The following is an 18798-nucleotide window of genomic DNA, read 5'->3' as shown; positions in this document are numbered from 1 at the left end:
CAGGGAGATTAGAGATGCCTATTTGGTGCTTTTGTCTTCAACCGGCACAGTAATGCTGAGTTACACGGTGTGGCGATGGCCCCATCGTCAAAAGTCGCATCTACTCATCACGAGTTCATCGTACCTTGATCGGTGCAAAGGGTCAGGTCCAGATTAAAAGCCGAGCCTGGACCTCTCGACTGGTCACCGTGAGTTTAAAGTCTGCACTTGCATTACAATGACTCACTGATCATAAGACCTTATCTACCGCTTAAAACGAGGCATTATATTCCTTTCGTGAGTTCCTAATAGAAAACATAGATGTGGCACTTTTTAAAAGCTCAAGGATGACAGAATAAAGCAAACAAGATTTTTTCATGCTCATCAGCAGACTGCTGCTTTTTTTTTCCTTTAAAGTGATGACTTCAGTTCCTCCACTTAAGACAAGAATAGACGGGAGCAGCAAATCTCATAAAAGTGTAATGATACTAATTTAGGTCATATCGCTGTGTACAATGAAAATGTTCCAACAATGAAAATATTCACTGTATCAGGCGGGTACCTGTCTAGGTTGTGACATTGAAGGAGAAGAACAATAACAATAAACCAAAAACACTTTAAAAGAACTTGAAATGAGGTGCATGAACACAGAGGAAACTAAACAAAAAGACAATTTACTTCCTCTTTCTTTTAAAACATTTAGCACTCTTGCATAATTTACACCTTGTATTAAAATTCAATTTCTTTGGATCTCTGTAACTCAGAAAAAAACATGGCTTTACAGAGAGTAAATACATGGCACGATCTTAACGCTATCAGGTCCTCCACACCACCCACAGAGATGATCAAACCTCAGCCAGGAGTAAATAAAGTGTATATTCGCATCCTGCAACCACTGCAGAAAAGTCTAAACTTCTCCAGAGTTTGCCGTTCCTTCAGCCTCTCCAAAGACACCTACAGTGGTACAATACAGCACCACACTCAGATCCCATCAGTTTCTCACTCCTATCCCCTTTTTCCCCTAGCCTTTACAGTAGTTGCAAACTGCAGTAAAAATCCCTCGTCATCATTTTTGTTGCCTTCCAGGAAAGACTCGTAAAAGACGACCTTTTCCACTTCAATGAAAAGTAAATCCAGGCTCTATAGTATCATGTCTAATGATCCTATGCCCGTCATGGCTGTTCTTGTTGACAAAGCAACCTCCCCAAATGACACCCCCGCTTTGCATTGGCTGCATTAAAATATTTGATCCGATTACAATGCAGCCATAAATGATGAAAACACATACACTAAATGCCAGGTAGTGCATTAATTCAAAGGGCATTTAAATAATACAGAATGAATTTCAATAGCAGATCTGCAGTATATATAGAAGCTATGAGCATTCAAGCAGGGTGGTACAATATGATTGGGAGGCATAAGGAGTGCAGCAGTGCAGTGGAACCATAAATGAATTCCACTGAGCAGTGGCTGTGTTACAATGCAAAAACTTTAATAATGATACTGTCCAATAGTTTCAATGCAGAAAACATATCTCTGTAAACAATAAACTTGCAACTAAAACAATAAATAAATATGCTGTGTATAGGAGGCAATATTCAACTCTGCTCCGGCACAATAATATACCACTAAAAAGTAATTGTATCCGATTTTAGGATCCAACTGGCACTCAGTTGAACTGATAATCAGCCAGTCGATGGTAAAGCTATTAAAAAAAACTTTGCCGCATGTGCTGATGAAGGACACAGATTCAAAGACCTTGTCACTCTGTCTGCTGATTCACTTTAATAGCGCTAAAGAAAAAGTGTCAGACATCAGATTTATTCTCCTTATTCTCGTGAGACTTTATACTACATTAAGTACTAATCTGGAGAACTGCTTCACAGTCCTTTTCCTAAACTGGTTCTATATTTGACAGTTATATTAGAGGCTCAATAAGACTCACCATCCAGTCAATGGACAGTGATATCCTCAGCAGAACTAGGTAGAGTTCCCTACACAACACACAGGTGAATTGAAATGGCTTTATGGTTGTGGTATCAGTGATAAGATCCCCCCACAGACACACTCTCTACCACAAGCTGAAGTGATGGCATCATCAAAAAGAGGCAATATATAAGAGCAACCTCCGCTCTTTCATTGGTGGAGCTCCTGCGCTCAGGGGGAACCCTCAGCACTCAGAGTCAATCAATACAAATGCTTCGCTTTACAGCCATGCACTCGAATCTTCCAGCACCCGGTCATAGTTGGAGTTTACACACAGCACAGTGATGTGCTTCAACAAACAGATACACCTTTCCAGGAAGCCCTTGGTCTGACCACCCATGCGCTAATGACACCATTGGTGATTTCCACCCCTGCAGCAATCAATTAAAATACCCGCCAGAGAATTCCAGCAGATAACATGAGAAAAGCAGGCAGGTAGGAATGGGGGAATGAGCGCGAGGGCCTTGATCAAAGGAAAAGCCAGATGAGTGCTGAACACAATACGGGCTCTTGTTGGTGGAAACATGGTAAATTAATTTATTTCAAGGCTGACGCTGTTGTTGTTGTTGTTAGGTTTGTTTAATCTGTAGTGTGTTTGTGAGGTGATGGTTTTGAAGCTGGCTGCTCTGTAAATGCGGGACCCCTATTTTTCACAACCCTGAGTTGCTGCAAGGTGATGTGTCTTCTGCGAAGCACCAGAGAGGGCGACGAATGCGTTGCCGCTCATCAAAATCTCAAGAGCACTTCTTTCTTTTGGTTTCTTAATGGCATTTGCTGTTATTATGATGGCAGCATGCAAGACTGATCTGTTCTGATGTAATCTCACTTTGCCTGAGAGAGCCTGGGTGGATGAGATCTGCTTCAGATTGATGAGGTCTAATAGAGTCTTGTTTGGGTGCAGTTGATACTTCTAACATCCGAAGATACTGGCGCGCCACTGCATTTTAATTCTGCTTAATTTAGCTACAAATGACTTATCAACACTTTTGCCTTGTTGAACTGTGACCTTCTCTTCCTGCCGCTTACGCATGTGTAATGTTTCAGCATGTCGAGAGATGTATGAGCATAACATGAAGAAACAGCAATGTGTACAATGTGTGATGCAAATCATTCCCGGGGGCTCTAGTGCTCATGGTTAGAGCTTTGTTGGAAGTTTAATCAATCAGCCACAGCACACTAATTAATCGGCATGATGAACAGGAGAAATAATTGGTTTTCTGCCAGATGTGAATCTGTTTCAAACTAATGCCAGCCAATCAGAATCCAATTTATAATCAGAAAACTGATCTGGACAAGAAAACACTTAAAGGATCAGAGAAGAATAAACACACAAGACAATAGAAGTAATATGGCTTTAGATTTAAAATTCCGATAGCAGACAGTCTCCTGGAGCTTTACTACATGTTTTAGCATGTGTATTTTAGATGCTTAATTGGATCCATGTAGTGTCACAATCTCCTTCAGTTTCACAGATTCAAATCTAGGATATGTGCTAGATTATGTCATTGTCGTTTTTCTCTTAAAAGACAAACATATTGTTAACTAACTGGCATGATTAGTATAAGAATAATTAATTGGGCTCCTCCCCAGATGTTTCTGAATGAATCTGCAGAAAACTAATGAGGGCTGTCTGGTTTTTCTATTGAAGCGGCAGATGTCATTAGCTACAGCCCACATTGACAATACTGATCAGCCCACACTCCAATCAGACCAGGTAACCAGTGGCTGAAAGTAATAGAAGAGCACTGGAGGAAATAAATAGCCAGCACTGAGATTGGAAACCACTGGTTTAGCCCCATGCCAGTGGAGCCAAATGGAAAAATAGCTTAGGCCTCTTATTAATGTCACAGTGGCTAGGCGGTAATTCCCCCAGGCTCTGTGTACCTCGGCTTGTTAATGAGTCACTGCTTATCAGTCAGCCTTGTTAACAGGCAGAGGCCTCCCATCCAAACCGCCTACTGCTATTGTGTGCTAGCCGTACTGTGTATTAGCCAAATGTTCCCCCATCTTGGCACACAGGAAGTCAACACCAAACAACAGCAACACACACAGGAAGTGGGCTTTTAGCCAATGAGAAAGAGCTGCTCCTGGGGGAAAGGAACCCATTCTGTAGCAGTATAAAGTGAACCACTGGCAGAGACACACACACGCAGAGCCCTCCCGCCTATAAATCTTACCACACTAACAACTGGTCCACACTGCTCCCGTCCTTTAATCCTTATCCATTACTAGCCTCAGCTGGAAGCATCGGGATTCATTCAGTGTTTCTGACTAGCAGAACTCGCTGAAGTAAATAAACTATTAGGCATGTTTCCTGCCATGAATGCAAACACTCTACTGGAGTCTGAGATCAGACTGCCATCAGGCTGCCATAGCGTTGAGGGCCAGGTGGTTGATTGGAGGTCGCAGCACACTGTTCTACGTGCTGTCAACTGAGTGCTTCAGCAGACGGACCCTCACACTACACAGCAGTCCTGTGGCAACTGGGTCAGCGGTACAGAACCAGGGCACAGCCGGCCAATTGCATGCCTAATCTGTGCCCTTCTGAGAGGCACTTTCCATCTACAGCGCATGGCTGCACATCCAGCTGTGGAAATGGATATGTCAAATGGCATGCAATTAGTGTCTCCCTGATTCGTTCACATGCTCCAAGGATGCCTGGCCACAGATAAATCCAGAGCAGAGTTAGTGCTGTCCTTTCCATGACTTTGACATACATCAAATGGAAGTCCAGGATTGATCAAGAGTTTAAACTATCATGAACGCTATCATAATACATGATCAACCCCATATGTCCTGGGAAAGTATTTCTTTTTTCTTAATTGTACCTCTCTGACCGATGATAAGAGACAAACAGTCAACATATTTTTAATCCACTGTGGACTCTGAGTATAACAATAATAGACGGTCCTACTCTGATGGCTCATCTGCTTTAACGTTGACTTGCTGAGCTAATCGTTTTCCTCTCTGATACATAACACTGAATTATTTAAGCTAAGTAGACCCTTCTCTTGCAAGGCCACTTAGCATGGAGATCTCCATTATGACGGCATGACCCACCCTACTCCACCTTCTACTAACAGCTCTGCTGCTGTGTCACAACATTCAGACAGATCGGAGCGGATGTGAGTGATGGGCTGGTGCTTTGCGGCTTATGCACTACATTTCCCTCTATAACTGCAACACCATTGCTTACCACATTACTCAAATGTCAAGAACAAAGCAGCAAACACAAGATTTATTCATGAATATATCTATTTTTCTGTATCTTGAATTTTTTGGCATTGTTCCTTGGTGTTGTATGTGTTGAATAAAAGCTGGGTTCCTTGTTTGCCAGTGGGAAAATCTACAACTTTTCATTATTTCTTGCATCAAGGCCACTAAGACAAATTTCAATACTACTGATAAAAAAGTATCCGGTCTTCTTCTGATTAATGCATTTCTATATGGTGCAAAAAATATATTTTCAAACATTTTTGACAAGTGATTCTGACTGATTTCACTGCAGTGATATTATTAATTTGGTTTCTGTGGAATTAATACAAGTACTTGATCATTATTTGATGACAAAAAGACATGGATGCCAAAATTGTTAACTCAGCACTCCACGGTTGCTTCCCATCTCTCAGCTGTGCTCTTTGACGTGTTTTCTCATCTCCTAAATGCTGTCAGACGTCCCAGGCTTAATTACTCTCCTTGACTGACATGATAATGTAAAACAGCACTTAGGTGAGACCAAAGCAAGAATTGGTCACGCATGGTCAGGCCTCCCTCCAGGCACACCTTAATCAAATGTGACATGCGTGTGAATGCGAGCCAAAATCATTTTCGGACCCAAATAACGAACCAGCGCCTGGGTTTCAATGACGAACTACACAGTTGGGGTCAGCATCCTGACAGGAGATTGATGTTTCATCATCAGTGCCTCAGTCTGAGGTGATTGTTTGTGCATTTCTCATCTTCAGCAACTCTAAAGGTTTTGACATGCTTCCATTTGCATTTGTATTACAGCGGCCTGATCCCAACTTCTAGACATACCCATATTGTTTCTCACTTTCTACCGCACTGACCAATGTGAGCTCACACCGACAATCCTTCGCTCCCCCAAATTGAATTCATAAATGCACGGAAACTCAAGTATACCTATTTCAACAGAAAATAAAAACAGCTGATGTGGATAAACAAATTCAAAGTACAGTAAATGTAGTCTGTGTGCGTGCATATCTATGGGCGTATACTGTGTATTTCTCCATGCATATGCATGCAGTGTGTATTCACAGGTGCATTCAGATTTGTGAAATAGTGTGGGTGTGCATAAGTGAATACAAGGGGCCTCTGAGAATATATATTGGAAATGCAAATCAGGGAACATCTATTAGGAGCCTTATTACCTGCTATATTGTCTTACAGTTCTTTGTCAAACTCTGTGCAAAAAAATACCAAGTGTAATGAGAAACATGCCGACAGGATTCTACCTATGTCAATCAATTTTCTGTGGATTGAGGGCCAGTGGTGACGCACCATTTTACCACTGGCAAAACTCGTCCTCTAAAGGTTGTATTACCAGCAGTCAGTCACTTGAGTGTTATGTAATTGGAAAGCACATCGGTCTGTATATTCTCGCCACTCACAGCAAGGATGATATCATTACAAAGTGCTTCTCTCATCAAATCCTCTCTTACCATCCGCTTTGAGCCGCACCCAGCTCATCGCAGTTTGAGCTTCAGCCATAAGGACTGTCATATGTCTGTATAAGAGTCTGCACGCTGCTTTGCCCCTACCTGAGAAAGCACAAGAAAATCGCTCTTTATCTCCAAGTGTATACTCATGAGAAAGACAGAGAGATGCTAAGCAGGTAAACATCCAAGACTGCTAATGATGAGTGTTTGCCTGTGTTTTTGCATCTTAAGCGACCTTATGCAAGTCATTTAAGATGTCACTGAGAGAGAAAAAGAAGAGGAAGTTACTGGGCAGTGTGCTACTCTGGCAAAGGACCTGCAATGCACTGCTGAGCCCTACACCCACGTGCGAGTCACACACATTCCTAAAAAACAACAGCAGAAATCCCACTGGGGTCTGGGGAGGTGGGAGTGTCCCATGTGCTTATTAACGCTGCTCTGATTCCCTTGTCATAATACAGGAAACAACGAAAAAGCCTCAAGTAAACAGATAAGGGCCACCACAAGAGACAGAGAGAGAGGGTCAGGGAGGTCAGGGGCCCAGGGAGAGACAGTAAGAGGCAGACAGATACAGAGGGAGAGAGATGTGCTTACCAAAGCTAGTATTGCTGTGAACCGCAGCTGTGAAGAGTACTGTCAATAAGCTGACACTCCATAATGCAAAGGGGGCTGATGGGAAGGCCATGTTCGGGCACACAGATCCGCCTGTCTCACTGAATCCTCAGGAGGGCAGAGGAGCTCTGGAGTGTCACCTGCAGGGAAAGCAATGGTGAGATAAAGAAAACAAGCAGGCAAGGCCAACTGGCCACTAATTGCATCCCCTGCCACTGGTTGGCTGCAGCTGAATAAACGCTTGGCCCACCCGTTACTCACGCGTTGCTCCATGGGTATTCATCGATCTGGTTGTGTCATACTATACCGACGACTGATTGAGGGAGGTGGGAGTAAGGAGAGAGTGGGCGGTGATAGAGCCAAACAGAGGAGTAGACGGAGATGGTGGCGATGTTTAAGTGTTAATGAGGGGAGACAAGACGAATGGGGGTGGTGTTCATATTACTGTCAATTTATTCCACTTTAACAAGCTGTGCGCATGTGGAAAGAAGGAAAACGAATGTTTCTGGGGCCATTTTCGAGCTCCAACTAACTCACTCTAATTAAAAATAACGCTAAGCAACATTCCCACAATTGGCAGTGAAAGAAAAAAGGAGAAGAGGAAAGACAATGAAAGACACAGCAGCAGCGGAGAGATACACCTGCCGCCCGCTGAGAATACACGGTGCGCTTTGCACTAGACCGGAGACGGACCGTCGTGCTTAATAGCTTCTCTGGCACTCGCTCTCACTCTCTCTCTCTCTCGCACTCCTTCTCTTCCTCTTTCTCTCACGCAGATTCCTTAAAATAGCAGTAGCTTGCGCAGAGGTGAGCCCTCGGTCCATCTGTGGACGGCTCCCTCATTGTCATCGCCGAGAGGGAACCGGGGCTGTAACGTTGGCTGCGGGACGGACGCACGAGCGGGCGGTTAGGGCGGGGACAAGGGGTGGGATGGAGTAATGGAGCGGAGGGGGGACGTGGAGGAGGGGGGGCATGTCATGGGAAAGGGATGTTGGGGACTAGAGACGGGGTGGGGGGTGTCTATGTTTATTGTTGCTCCAGCCCTTTCTGTTGAGTGATGTCGAGAAGCGAAAACAAAACTGGACCAAGTGTATCCATGGGAAATAACGCGGAAACTGAGCGCGAAGAACAGAAGTTCTTTGCTTACGCTTAACGTGGAGAGTGAAACCAATAAAGATGACGACAATAAAAATAATAACAACAATAATGAAAACAACAACAGCTCGCGCATGGCTACCTGCATTGCTGCGACGGACCGCGAGAGCACCAGAGGACTGGTTCTCAGGTCGGAAAACCAGTCCTTCTCCCGCGCTTGCAGAAAAATCTGGTGCTCTTGAGAATTTGGGAGACTCTTGAAAAGGCTGGAGAGAGGTGGCTGCTGCACACCCCGCGAGTTACGATCTTTTTTTCTGCAAAAGAGCGCGGAAAGAAAAAAAAGGAGGAGAGGAGAGGAGTCGGGAACAGCGCAGACAGCCCGACAACAAAACGTACATTTAGAGTAAATTATGAAACACTCAGGGATTATACACTTCTCTCCCTGGGCAGGCATAACGGATTACAGAGAGAGAGAGAGAAGGGAGACTCGCAGTGCGCACACGGACACATTCCTGGAGACGGAAAAGCGTCACCACTGACAGGTGTCTCCTGTCCGCCCTACAGGCTACATCCTAACCCTGTACATTAATACAAACTGTGAAACATTGCACGGCAATAACCACACGCTCACACACCGGTATAGTCCGCCTCCGGAGTCGGGTTTTGTTGATGCTGGTCTCCAATAAGGTCCCCAGTAAGGTCCCTCCTTTGATGCGCAGCAGTCGCTTGTTCAGAGCCTTCTTTCAATCTGCTTTTATCGACTTTTTTCTCTCTCCTTGTTCCTTCTCCCGACTCCTTGTTTTTCTTGCTTTTTCCCCCTCCGCTCACTCTCTCACTCTGTCTTTGTATCTCTATCTCTCTCTAGCTCGCTCTCCACGGCTACCGTTCACTGCAGCAAAAACAGACTGTCTGAAAGACGAGCGGGAGGGGAGGGGACACGGGAGGGAGGGATGGAGGGAGGGAGGGGATTTTAATACGATTTGGCCCGTACCACCGGGATAACAGGGCCAGAGCAGGGGCCTACTGACTGAGAGCAGCATGAAGGAGATGGAGCGGATAGTAAGATCTTACCATAGCGAAAAATCATCGTAATGTTGCTATAATATCCCACAGTGAGTCATCTGACCTTATCTGCCTTTATGGAATTTCATTATCCCCTGTTGTACATAAGCTCGCTTTATCTAAAGTTTCCATAGCCTACAGAGTAGGTACAAAATTCTTCTCCTGAATTCAGACCTACATATCTCATATCGGGTCATCTGAAGCTGATTGTCACGTTTCTCAGTGGAGTATAATGTTTCTTATCATTGATGCTTTGGAGCTATTACTTATATCTTGCAGATAGGCCCACTACTATTTCCCATCGGTTAGATAATTTCCATGGTTGCCTAATGATTTAACCGAGTCCTTGGCCTTGTGGAGTTGTGGGACTTCCGTTTCCTCCCTATTTTCCCAGAATACTGTAAGTCCTACTTTGCTGAGACGTTGTCGTTTCACAGTTTGTGCAGTAGTCCATTAATGTTTCTACATCATAATGGCTACACCCTTGGGAGTTTTGCATATGCTTGCAACGTTAAAGGGGAGAGTCCTTGTAGTTTTGACGTTTTTGACGTCAGTCCCGTTTGGGAATCAGGATCCAAGGGTGGAAGGGAGAGAGGGAGGAGGGGGAGGGGTTGTTCAACTTGCCAGAGAGGATTAAGGATTAGTTTGCGGGCGGATTAGGTCTGTGTGTGGGGAGGCATGATGGGGTTAAACATGGATGTCACGACAGCCCAATCAGTGGTGGTGGCAACAAACTGAAACCGAGGAGGTGGGGTTGAATGAAAAAATTAATAAATAAATAAAAAATTATAAAAACCATGGGGAGCGCGGGGGGAGTGGGGAGTGGTAGGGGAGTCGTGGCGTTTGAGAGATCTTCAAGCAAGCAGCTGCTTTCCCACACTGAAAGCAAATAACAATATCAGCTCTGGGCTCCCAGATTTGGGGGGTTTTAAAGATGGAAATAGTCCACCTTCGGGGATCCTTGAAAGGATTCAAGGTCCCCACCCTGATTTCCCTTAATTTAAAAATACACAATGACTTCCACCAACTCTTCTTCTCCACTCGCACTGTATAATGTAGTTATGGTCTTTAATTCAATACAGAATCTGCATACAAAAAAAAAATTCTAGCACTATGAGTCATTTATGTTCAAAGTAAACCGGAGCCTTTATCTCTCCCTCTGTCTCTGAACCGAATGGGAGGATGGAAACGCGGCATCTGGCATCATTAAACACTTGTTACGAGGACGGAAAAAGGCTTTAAACGTTTAGCTGCTGCCGCTGCTTCAGGAAAGCTTTTTGCTCTGGTTTAAATGAGCGAACAGCCCCAGGTGCCGAAACCGTGAGCGTGCGCGCGTGTCCGCTGGTGAGACTGTGCAGTAATGTGCTCGCGTGATAACTTAGCGCGCAGCCTGGACAGTAAAGCTGGGAAGGAAGCCCCGTGAAGTTCTGCTATGGTTTCACGCCTTTTCCCTATTTCAAATCTGCATAGATGAGATGACCTTTGCGCGGTGACTTGGCTCCTGTGAAATTACCAGGCCAGATGCACTGTTTTTGAGCTTCTGCAAAATAAACACGACTATGAATCATCTTCTTTCCACCAATCCACCCTTGTCGTCGACAGTACAGAGCAGCTCTGTTATGCACATCTTATCTGCAAAGAACATTTAAAAAAAAGTAAGCTTTATTCCGAACCCTTCTCATTAAAGGAAAAAAATTACAGCCGGATCCTTACATCCACATCTCTGCCGGGACTCGAACCCGGAGCCTCTGGATTAGAAGTCCAGCGCGCTATTCCATTGCGCCACAGAGACTGAGGCACCGTTTTTTCTATCAAAACCGGGTTTATACTCCCCCTCCCAGCCCTGCGCAGCATCCTCACCACCCCTCAGCATCAGGACCGCAGCTCTGTGGTGTAATAATTTGCCAAACGGTAGGGGGTGCTGCCGCCGCATAATCACCAGTGACTTAATGTCTCATAGAAACAGTGGGAACTCCCGCTTTTCATCCCCCATTTGTTTCGTGCAAGTTATCTCGTCAAAATATCATTATGGTGATGTTATCAGAGCAAAACTAAAAGATGGAACATTGTGCATTGGAAATGCATCAACAACTATGAGCCAGAGTGCTTGTTGTTTGTAGGGGAATGAAACAGCCAATACTTCTATTACCCCCCCCCCATTTCTTTTTTTTACTCCCAAAAATGAGAAGAAATTCCGCAGGGTTTAGTGCAAACAGTCTATAAACAAATTCAGTCTTGGATCCTGCAGAGCCTGAGCAATTTTCCCATCCATCACAATAGAAAATTGCAGACCAATGGATTTGCAGCTCAGGTGGAAATGTGCCTGTTGTGTGGATAGGACTTTGTGTGGGGAATCCTGCGTATGCCAAATTAACAGCAATCAGACAAAAAACTCGTGTACAGAGAGGCATTTTGCAAGAGTTGATGTAACATTGAGCTGGCAGTGGTTAGGTATAGCAATGCCTGTCCAGCAACAGAGCTGATATGACTCTGTGGACATTACAACACCATCAAAAGCACTGAATTAACTCTTGACTTTTACAAATACTGGAAAAAACAGTTTGATGTGTCCTTTAGAAACAGACTGACAAAACGCATGACACAACACCCGAGAAAAAAAATAAAAATAAAAAATTATATATATATATATATATATATATATATATATATATATATATATATATATATATTCATCAATAAACCAAAAAGACATTCTGCCTAACAGGCATTTCCCCTCCAGGCATCGGTTACAAATTAATGAGCCAATTTTGTTACAGCTAACCTCAGAACCTGTTTTTTGTTGATCAGTATGCACTTGTTACTGTACGCAGCACAAGCGGGAGTTGGATCTGACTTTACATCACAGCTTGCCTTTATTCACACTGCAGGACAAAAGCAGGTGAGATGCAGTGTGTAACTCCTGTGCGGCTCAGTTGGAGGTAAGGCCCGAGGCAGGCTGCCGGTGAGGAGCCTGTTCACATGCACAGCTTCCCCCACTGAGCTGCCTCTACATTTCAGCCTCTCCCTTCCCTGCCGTTAAAAATGTATCTGAGCATCTGCAGCCTGGATAAGTTAAAATATAAATGACAGCCTACAGTTTAAAAAAACAACAACACACAAACACACCTTTCTGTGCACAAACAACATCAGCAGACACACTGGTTGAACTGGCAGTGACTGAGCACTCAGGGCAAAGAAAAGTGATTAATGATTTTGACGTCACAGCACAATTAGGCAAATTACATAAGGCATGTAGGACATGTCTAATTTTGGCCGCTGGTTGTTGTTCACGCTGAGAACAAGTGTGAAATAAACTGGGTCACATTTGCATGCACCTTGCACTCTGCTGCTGCATTTGCTGACCCCAAAGACTCTCCAAGTGTAATTAATTCAAAGGAAGAAACATCAAAACATAATTTCTAAATTTAGAATAACATAATCCTTTATTGAACACTTTGATGACATAAGTCTGCATTAGGCCACGGTACATATACACAAAACAAAACTCCCACAGTGAAATCCAGTTCACGTTCACTTTAACTCGCTCTGTTCATCACGTCTGGTCCTGAGCTCAGATCATGAGCAGAGCTATTGACGTGATGACGGACAGACCAATGACTGTGTAGCCGGTGCGGTAGACCTCTGGAATTTTGAAGCCTTTGCCCATATCCCAGCCCTGATTAGATAATAATAAACAGAAGAAGATCATAAAAAGAACATTAAGCACACAAAAACAACCTCAGTTTATAAATGTTGGCAAATGTAATTAGTAAAATTAGTAAACATGACAAAAGCAAAACAAAAATCTGTATCTGTAGAAGCCTGGGGATGCTAGTGTTAAAAGCTTAAGCTAAGCAGTCCAGACACCTCATAAAACATGCAAATGGAAAAACTACCAAAGAATTTCAAACAGACTCTAGTGTGAGGAAGAAAAAGGTAAGCAGTTCCTCGGTTAAATCATTAGGCAATTTTAAAATTATTAAATCATTAAATCTTACCAAGTGGCGGATGCCGTTATAGGTGTGGTAAGATACTGGGAAGGCAATCCCGAATTTGGCCAGCCCAGTGAGAAATGGACCAATGGACAGTGAGTGGATTAAATCCAGGTAGTAGGGGTAGCTCCCTGGCAAAACCAGCGCTGCCACCGCAAATGCTGAGATAGCTAAACACAGACAGAAATCCTGAGACCACCACACCTTTCATAATCAGTAAGAAATTAAGACATGCAAAAAGAAGCTCCACATGCTTCTAACATTTTCTCTCCATAAGCCACTTTACCACATGATCCAGCTCACCAGTAATTTTGCAACATGTGAAAGCCTCAGTTATGTAAATACTTTTTTGTTGTTTTTTGCTCTTGCTGGAGTGACAGCCAAATAATGGATCTGGATCAAACAAGTGCTTCTTGGGCTGCCTGCTACAATGCACTGAACACAATGGCTTATTTAAAGCTTCTATTTCTGTATTGCCTGGATGATAAAGAATATAAACTAAACAACTCCGTGTGAGAAAAGACATTCTTTAAAATATTTATATACATACAGAAAGTTGCATTGAAAACTAAATGTTAAATACTGACTGTTATGTTTAGATGAACTGATATGGCTTCCTGTCAGTTGGTGATAGATTTACTTCCCTCACTGTGAATCGAAGTTGATTTCAGGCACGTGATTACTCATGTGATTCTAATAGAAAGCTGAGAGACAGTAAGTGGCACTTAATGTCCGAGAGGTAGCCAGCCTGGCTGTTGAGTTTGGCCCTTATCGAGCCAATTAACACATAAACAAAGCTGATTCAGCTTTTACAGCATGTTCCATGAAGGTCAGCAGCACTGATATACAATACCACAATGACACGTGTTTTTACTCCAGGCGAATGACTGAAAGCTGTTAGCCATCTAGTGTTAATTTTCACATGTTAGGTTTAATTGTATTGAACAACTTGTGTTTTGTAATTCCAGTAAATGCTCTTAGTAAAAATCAATAGTGACAGACTACAATGCCCTGAAGACATTTCCAAGGTCACTTAAAAGCTGACAGTGGCTGTATAGCTTCTTTCACAACTGGTACTTCAAGGGCAAAACTAAATCATTTACTTGCTTTAACTTTAATTTTGGATGGAAAAAACAGATGTGTTACCTCCACTGAGCCCAATTCCAGTTCCTCTGTGCGTGATGGACATCATCATGGGGACAGACCACCTGAGACGCAAAACCCCCCCCAAAAAACCAGAGCACATTTAGCTTTCACACATACAGGCCTCAACTAATGATTATTTTAAATCTTTAAAACAGTTTTATGATGAATGAGGCTTTGATTTACAAGTAACAACACTGCAATTCTACATTTTAATCATGGAACTTTGATTTTGTGTCAGTGATGGATGCACATGCAAAGTTTGCATGCATAAATATGAATAAGCTAATGCTCTAGTACAGAACAGGCTAAACCCAGTGAAAGAGTATGACTTAAATCACTGGATTACAGATTGGAGAAGCTGAAGATTGTTGACAGTGTTAAAAAAGGTGCCCTGAGTCATCACAATGATCCCAAATGACAGAAAAATATTAAAGTTAAAAAAAAGGCAGCTGAACCAGGAGGGTAGCCTAGTGAGAAATTACATATACCGACATATACTGAACAAAAAAGGGGTTCTTTGCTGCAGGCGTTAGGATTGCAATAACTTGGTGACAGTACATTATAAGGTGCTTATTGCACTAAATCTCAGGTATTTGTGGGTTGCCCTGCTGTTTTATTAGCTTCAAAAGAATGAAAAACCTGCACAATCAGAAAAAATGATTTTAAAAGTAACAATATTTGCAGCTCAGAAAACGTGTTGCTGCAGATTTGAGGTGTCTCTGAAAACATAAAACAAATGGAGCAAATGACTTTTACTTTAACTGAGTCACATCTGAACAACACTGAGTAGACACCAGAAGGTATGCAGTACATACTTGTAGATGGTGACATGGGGAGACATGGGTCGGTTTAATCTCGAATTTTTGTCCCAAAACTTGTTCATCTCCTCCTTGGCTGTGGATCCCATTGGAGCCACACTGAAGAGGAGAGAAAATGGGGTGGTTACAGAAAACAAGTTTGCAGTAGCATCTATGTGTGCATTTATAAGCACTAACAAACAAGCACAGAACTCACTGTCTGTACAAGACACTGTACTGGGGTTTGGAGAGACAGACACTCTGACGTCCCAACGTCCTAAAGACATAAAAAACAAAAACAGGTTTAGATTTGAATCCTGGTTTACTTCAGAGTAAACCAGCAGCACCATGAGAAAGATATGTTGTAATGATGAAGATTTTTCAATAAGTAAACAGAGCTAAATAGGAACAAGGGGCAACAAGTCAACAAATTAACATAAAAAAGAACAATAACACATACAAAAAAAATAGGACACAAAAGAAGGTTTGAGCGTCGCTATTATTCATACTGTAAAATTGTTAATACTGTCAATAAAAAATGCTTAAGAGAGAATGATTTGTAGTTCGTTGTTGTATTTTTATAGTTCTATAAACAGTTATGGTCATAAATTTTGCATATTCGTTGGGAAAACCCAGCAATAAGTAAAGCCAAGTCTTAACTCCAGCTCTAGCGAGAAGGAACAAGTGAGAAGTGTCTGTTAAACAAACTCTAAAGGGTAATAGGTTCACTTCTACTAAACAAAGATCTGTTTCACATTTAAGGTAATTTAGACAACGCCAATCATTTGACAATCATTTGACCTGGGTAGAGTTACGACACTGTAACGGTGTAGTTCGATTATCACTTAACACAAACCTAAATCAAACAAATTCAGATTATCAACAGCGAATCAAGCATTCGTCAAGCGGTCATATGAAGGTTAAGGCGCCAAATAACCGCTTACGTCTGTCATTATTAACACTACTTGTCAAAGTCCACTCTCAGATAACCAAGAACATCTGACGCTAGCACGATAGCTACAGTAAGCTAGCGGCTTTCCACCACACTTGCGGTAAACAAGGATAATAAACGGAGACTACAAGTTACACCGAGGCGCGTCGACCTCAAACGTGCATTTAGTTTATTATACTTTTTCTCTACGCGCCTCAATATCCCAAAGAACAAGGAGTAAAAGCTTCCCAGAGCCCGAAAGTAATGCACTAAAGATAAACTGACCTTAGAAGCAGCGCCATGTTTGACGGACAGTGAGCGGAAGTGACGTTCCGGATGTTGTTGTTCCGCGGCGTTCTGAAAAACCTTGAAGAGATTCAAGCTTGAAAAGGAGTTTGAACTGTCTGAGTGCTGTAAGGCATGGCGTAATGTTGAAGGTGACGTGTAATAATTCGGTTATTTTACAGAAAATGTCTGTTTTACTGTTGAAAATTTTTTTTTATCTGGAACCTCTTTGCAGCAAAATGCATCCAACTTTAAACGAAATCCCACATTTATTCACCATTTTAAGGCTGAAATCAATTTGTACTTTAAAATACTAAAATAACTAAAAAAAAAAAGTCTTTTTCCTTCACTTTTATGAACTTCATGTTAAACACAAGAAATTTACACAAAAATAAAATACTCACTGACACTTTATTTTATTTTATTAAAACATAGGTAAATCAGTATGCTAATGGAAATCAAATCAATATAAAAATGTAATGAAAAGGAAATGTGACTGTCTAAGTAAACTGTAAAATTAGGTTACATTTTTTAGAGTTTACTTCTTGATTTACAAGTGATTTCCTCTTGGTGCTCCGACTACCTCCCACTGTCCAAAGACAGTTATCAGCATCTGTAAGTGAATGTGAGCGTTGTTGTCTGCCTCTTTGGTACCCTTGTACACAACCTGTCACCTGCCATAACCTGTGTCCTACCTCTCAATCTCACCCGATGTCAGTTAGTATAGGCACAGTCCACTTGACAAAATGGACTGATGGAAGTATTTGTACATAGCTCTGTGGTTTTTAGTTTAAAATAATTGCAGCAACCCAGATGCCCTTCCTGACACAGTCCCAAAGGGATTTATGTTTTCTCCTGAGGCTGAACTTGGGAGCTTTTGCTTTTTAGGCAAATGCATAACCTACTACACTAAGGAGCTACTCTTTTATAACACTTCCTTGTTAGGATTTGGTTGTTTTTCTTTCTGTAACATGACAGCAACATGCAAACACTGAGTCTTTGTTTTCAGAAAAATTCCGACATATTTTTTTTATTCCTTTCAATCCTTTGCTTCCGTGGGTGAAACACAGAGTATTTTTATCCACTGGGGGAACAACTTTCCTAAATCAAATCTGCACAGGATGCTGAAAGAAAATATCAGATTCATTTCCTTTTTCATGTCTGGTGATGATTGCGGTTTAAGTCTGATTTTTAGAGGAGAAACACAACTACTTAGTGTGTGAAATCTGTTTGAATAATTTTTTTTCCATGCCTATTTTGTCTGGCTGCACCAACTAGCTTAGAGAGCCCAAGAGAAGTCAAAAAGATAAAGGAATATTTTTTCAAGAAGATCATTATTGGAATATCCTCCCATTCATCAATTGCAAGAATAAACTAGCCCACCAGTCATGTCTTCTGTCAAGTAAAATGGATGCATGGAACAAGTATTGTAAAATGGGAGCTCCATCCACTCCACACTCATAAATACAAATAATAATAATAATAATAATAATAATAATAAAGTTAGTGATGCCCAAAAGCTCTTCTAGATATTCCCAATTACCTCCTGTCACACACAAATCAGCCAGGGCATTAAAAACATCTGTGTAATATTGTACAGATTGTGTATTCCAACAGACAAAAGAGATAACCTGGCAGAAAATACTTTGGGTCTTGTTGGCTTGTTCCTTCATAACCTGCAGATGCTCAGCATGTTTGGAGATGACTGTCCTTGGGGTCTTCAGCAATGTTCAGAGGGATGGCACATCAAAATCAAGTTGCTTATATGACTTTGCAATAGGGAACAATACAGATAGGTGAGTAATGTTTAAATGATGGGCAGACATACTTTGGAATACATTTTATTTGTCAAATTTAACACAAACAACATCTGATACTCCCTTCCAGCCAAACGGGCCACAGTACATCACTTTGGTAGCAGCTTGTGTAAGGCACAAAGGTTTACATTACTATCACTCTGCTGGAAATGTTTTCTGATAAAGAGAAAAAAAGAGAAAACTCAAAAGCCTATTTTCAGCAGTATTTTTCTGAAAATCAGATTTGTGAACTGATCCATGCAATATTACAACTGACAGACACGCACGCACAGTTTTACACTCATGAGCGCAAACAAACACATCTATGCATACACATGCACACACACACACACAGACCTCAAACTGACATTTTCTGAATGTTAATAATATGTCTCCTGCTCCACCCAGCCTGGAAGAGATGAAGAGAGAGAGGCAGAA

General features: G+C 42.1%; 3 protein-coding genes and 1 non-coding gene across 6 annotated transcripts in view; all 4 read right to left on the bottom strand.

Moving 5' to 3' along the window:
- cadm3 (cell adhesion molecule 3) overlaps positions 1-9260 on the bottom strand; it is a 112346-nt gene extending 103086 nt beyond the window's left edge. For 2 of the 3 annotated variants that reach the window (XM_085439905.1, XM_085439906.1), the window contains exons 1-2: positions 8987-9260; positions 7239-7396 (exon numbers count right to left, since the gene is read on the bottom strand). In XM_085439905.1, the coding sequence (XP_085296031.1) occupies positions 7239-7329 (91 nt within the window). In that variant the 5' untranslated portion in view covers positions 7330-7396; positions 8987-9260. Of the gene's footprint in view, positions 1-7238; positions 7397-8986 lie in introns of those variants that run through there. The other variant, XM_085439907.1, reaches the window with a different exon arrangement.
- Positions 9261-11131: 1871 nt separating this feature from the next.
- On the bottom strand, positions 11132-11205 carry trnar-ucu (transfer RNA arginine (anticodon UCU)). Its single transcript has one exon. It is a non-coding gene; the product is annotated as a tRNA-Arg (tRNA).
- Positions 11206-12837: 1632 nt separating this feature from the next.
- Positions 12838-16649, bottom strand: sdhc (succinate dehydrogenase complex, subunit C, integral membrane protein). Its single transcript, XM_085439560.1, has 6 exons — positions 16565-16649; positions 15566-15625; positions 15367-15468; positions 14552-14613; positions 13412-13575; positions 12838-13089 (listed from the first exon to the last, which is right to left on the bottom strand). The coding sequence occupies exons 1-6, from the start codon at positions 16579-16581 to the stop codon at positions 12985-12987; spliced, it is 510 nt and encodes a 169-aa protein (XP_085295686.1). The 5' UTR covers positions 16582-16649; the 3' UTR covers positions 12838-12984.
- Positions 16650-18389: 1740 nt separating this feature from the next.
- The window catches only part of atp1a2a (ATPase Na+/K+ transporting subunit alpha 2a), a 63420-nt gene continuing 63011 nt past the window's right edge, over positions 18390-18798 (bottom strand). Inside the window, exons 24-25 of the mRNA XM_085439727.1 lie at positions 18718-18769; positions 18390-18537 (exon numbers count right to left, since the gene is read on the bottom strand). Coding sequence (XP_085295853.1) covers positions 18741-18769 — 29 coding nt within the window. The 3' untranslated portion in view covers positions 18390-18537; positions 18718-18740. The remainder of the gene's footprint in view (positions 18538-18717; positions 18770-18798) is intronic.

The sequence above is a fragment of the Copadichromis virginalis genome, linkage group LG18 (assembly GCF_057382275.1).
Source record: "Copadichromis virginalis isolate Kocher_CV1m ecotype Utaka linkage group LG18, C_Virginalis_male_GT1.1, whole genome shotgun sequence".
NCBI lineage: Eukaryota > Metazoa > Chordata > Actinopteri > Cichliformes > Cichlidae > Copadichromis > Copadichromis virginalis.
This window is presented reverse-complemented; position numbering and strand designations above follow the sequence as displayed.

What these genes read in the sequence shown, in the direction of transcription:
- sdhc (XM_085439560.1), bottom strand. An exon ending in TACAGTGTCTTGTACAGACA is followed by an intron (nt 15,469 to 15,565) that starts GTGAGTTCTGTG and finishes TCTCCTCTTCAG; the next exon opens with TGTGGCTCCAATGGGATCCA. An exon ending in CCCCATGTCACCATCTACAA is followed by an intron (nt 14,614 to 15,366) that starts GTATGTACTGCA and finishes TTTGCGTCTCAG; the next exon opens with GTGGTCTGTCCCCATGATGA.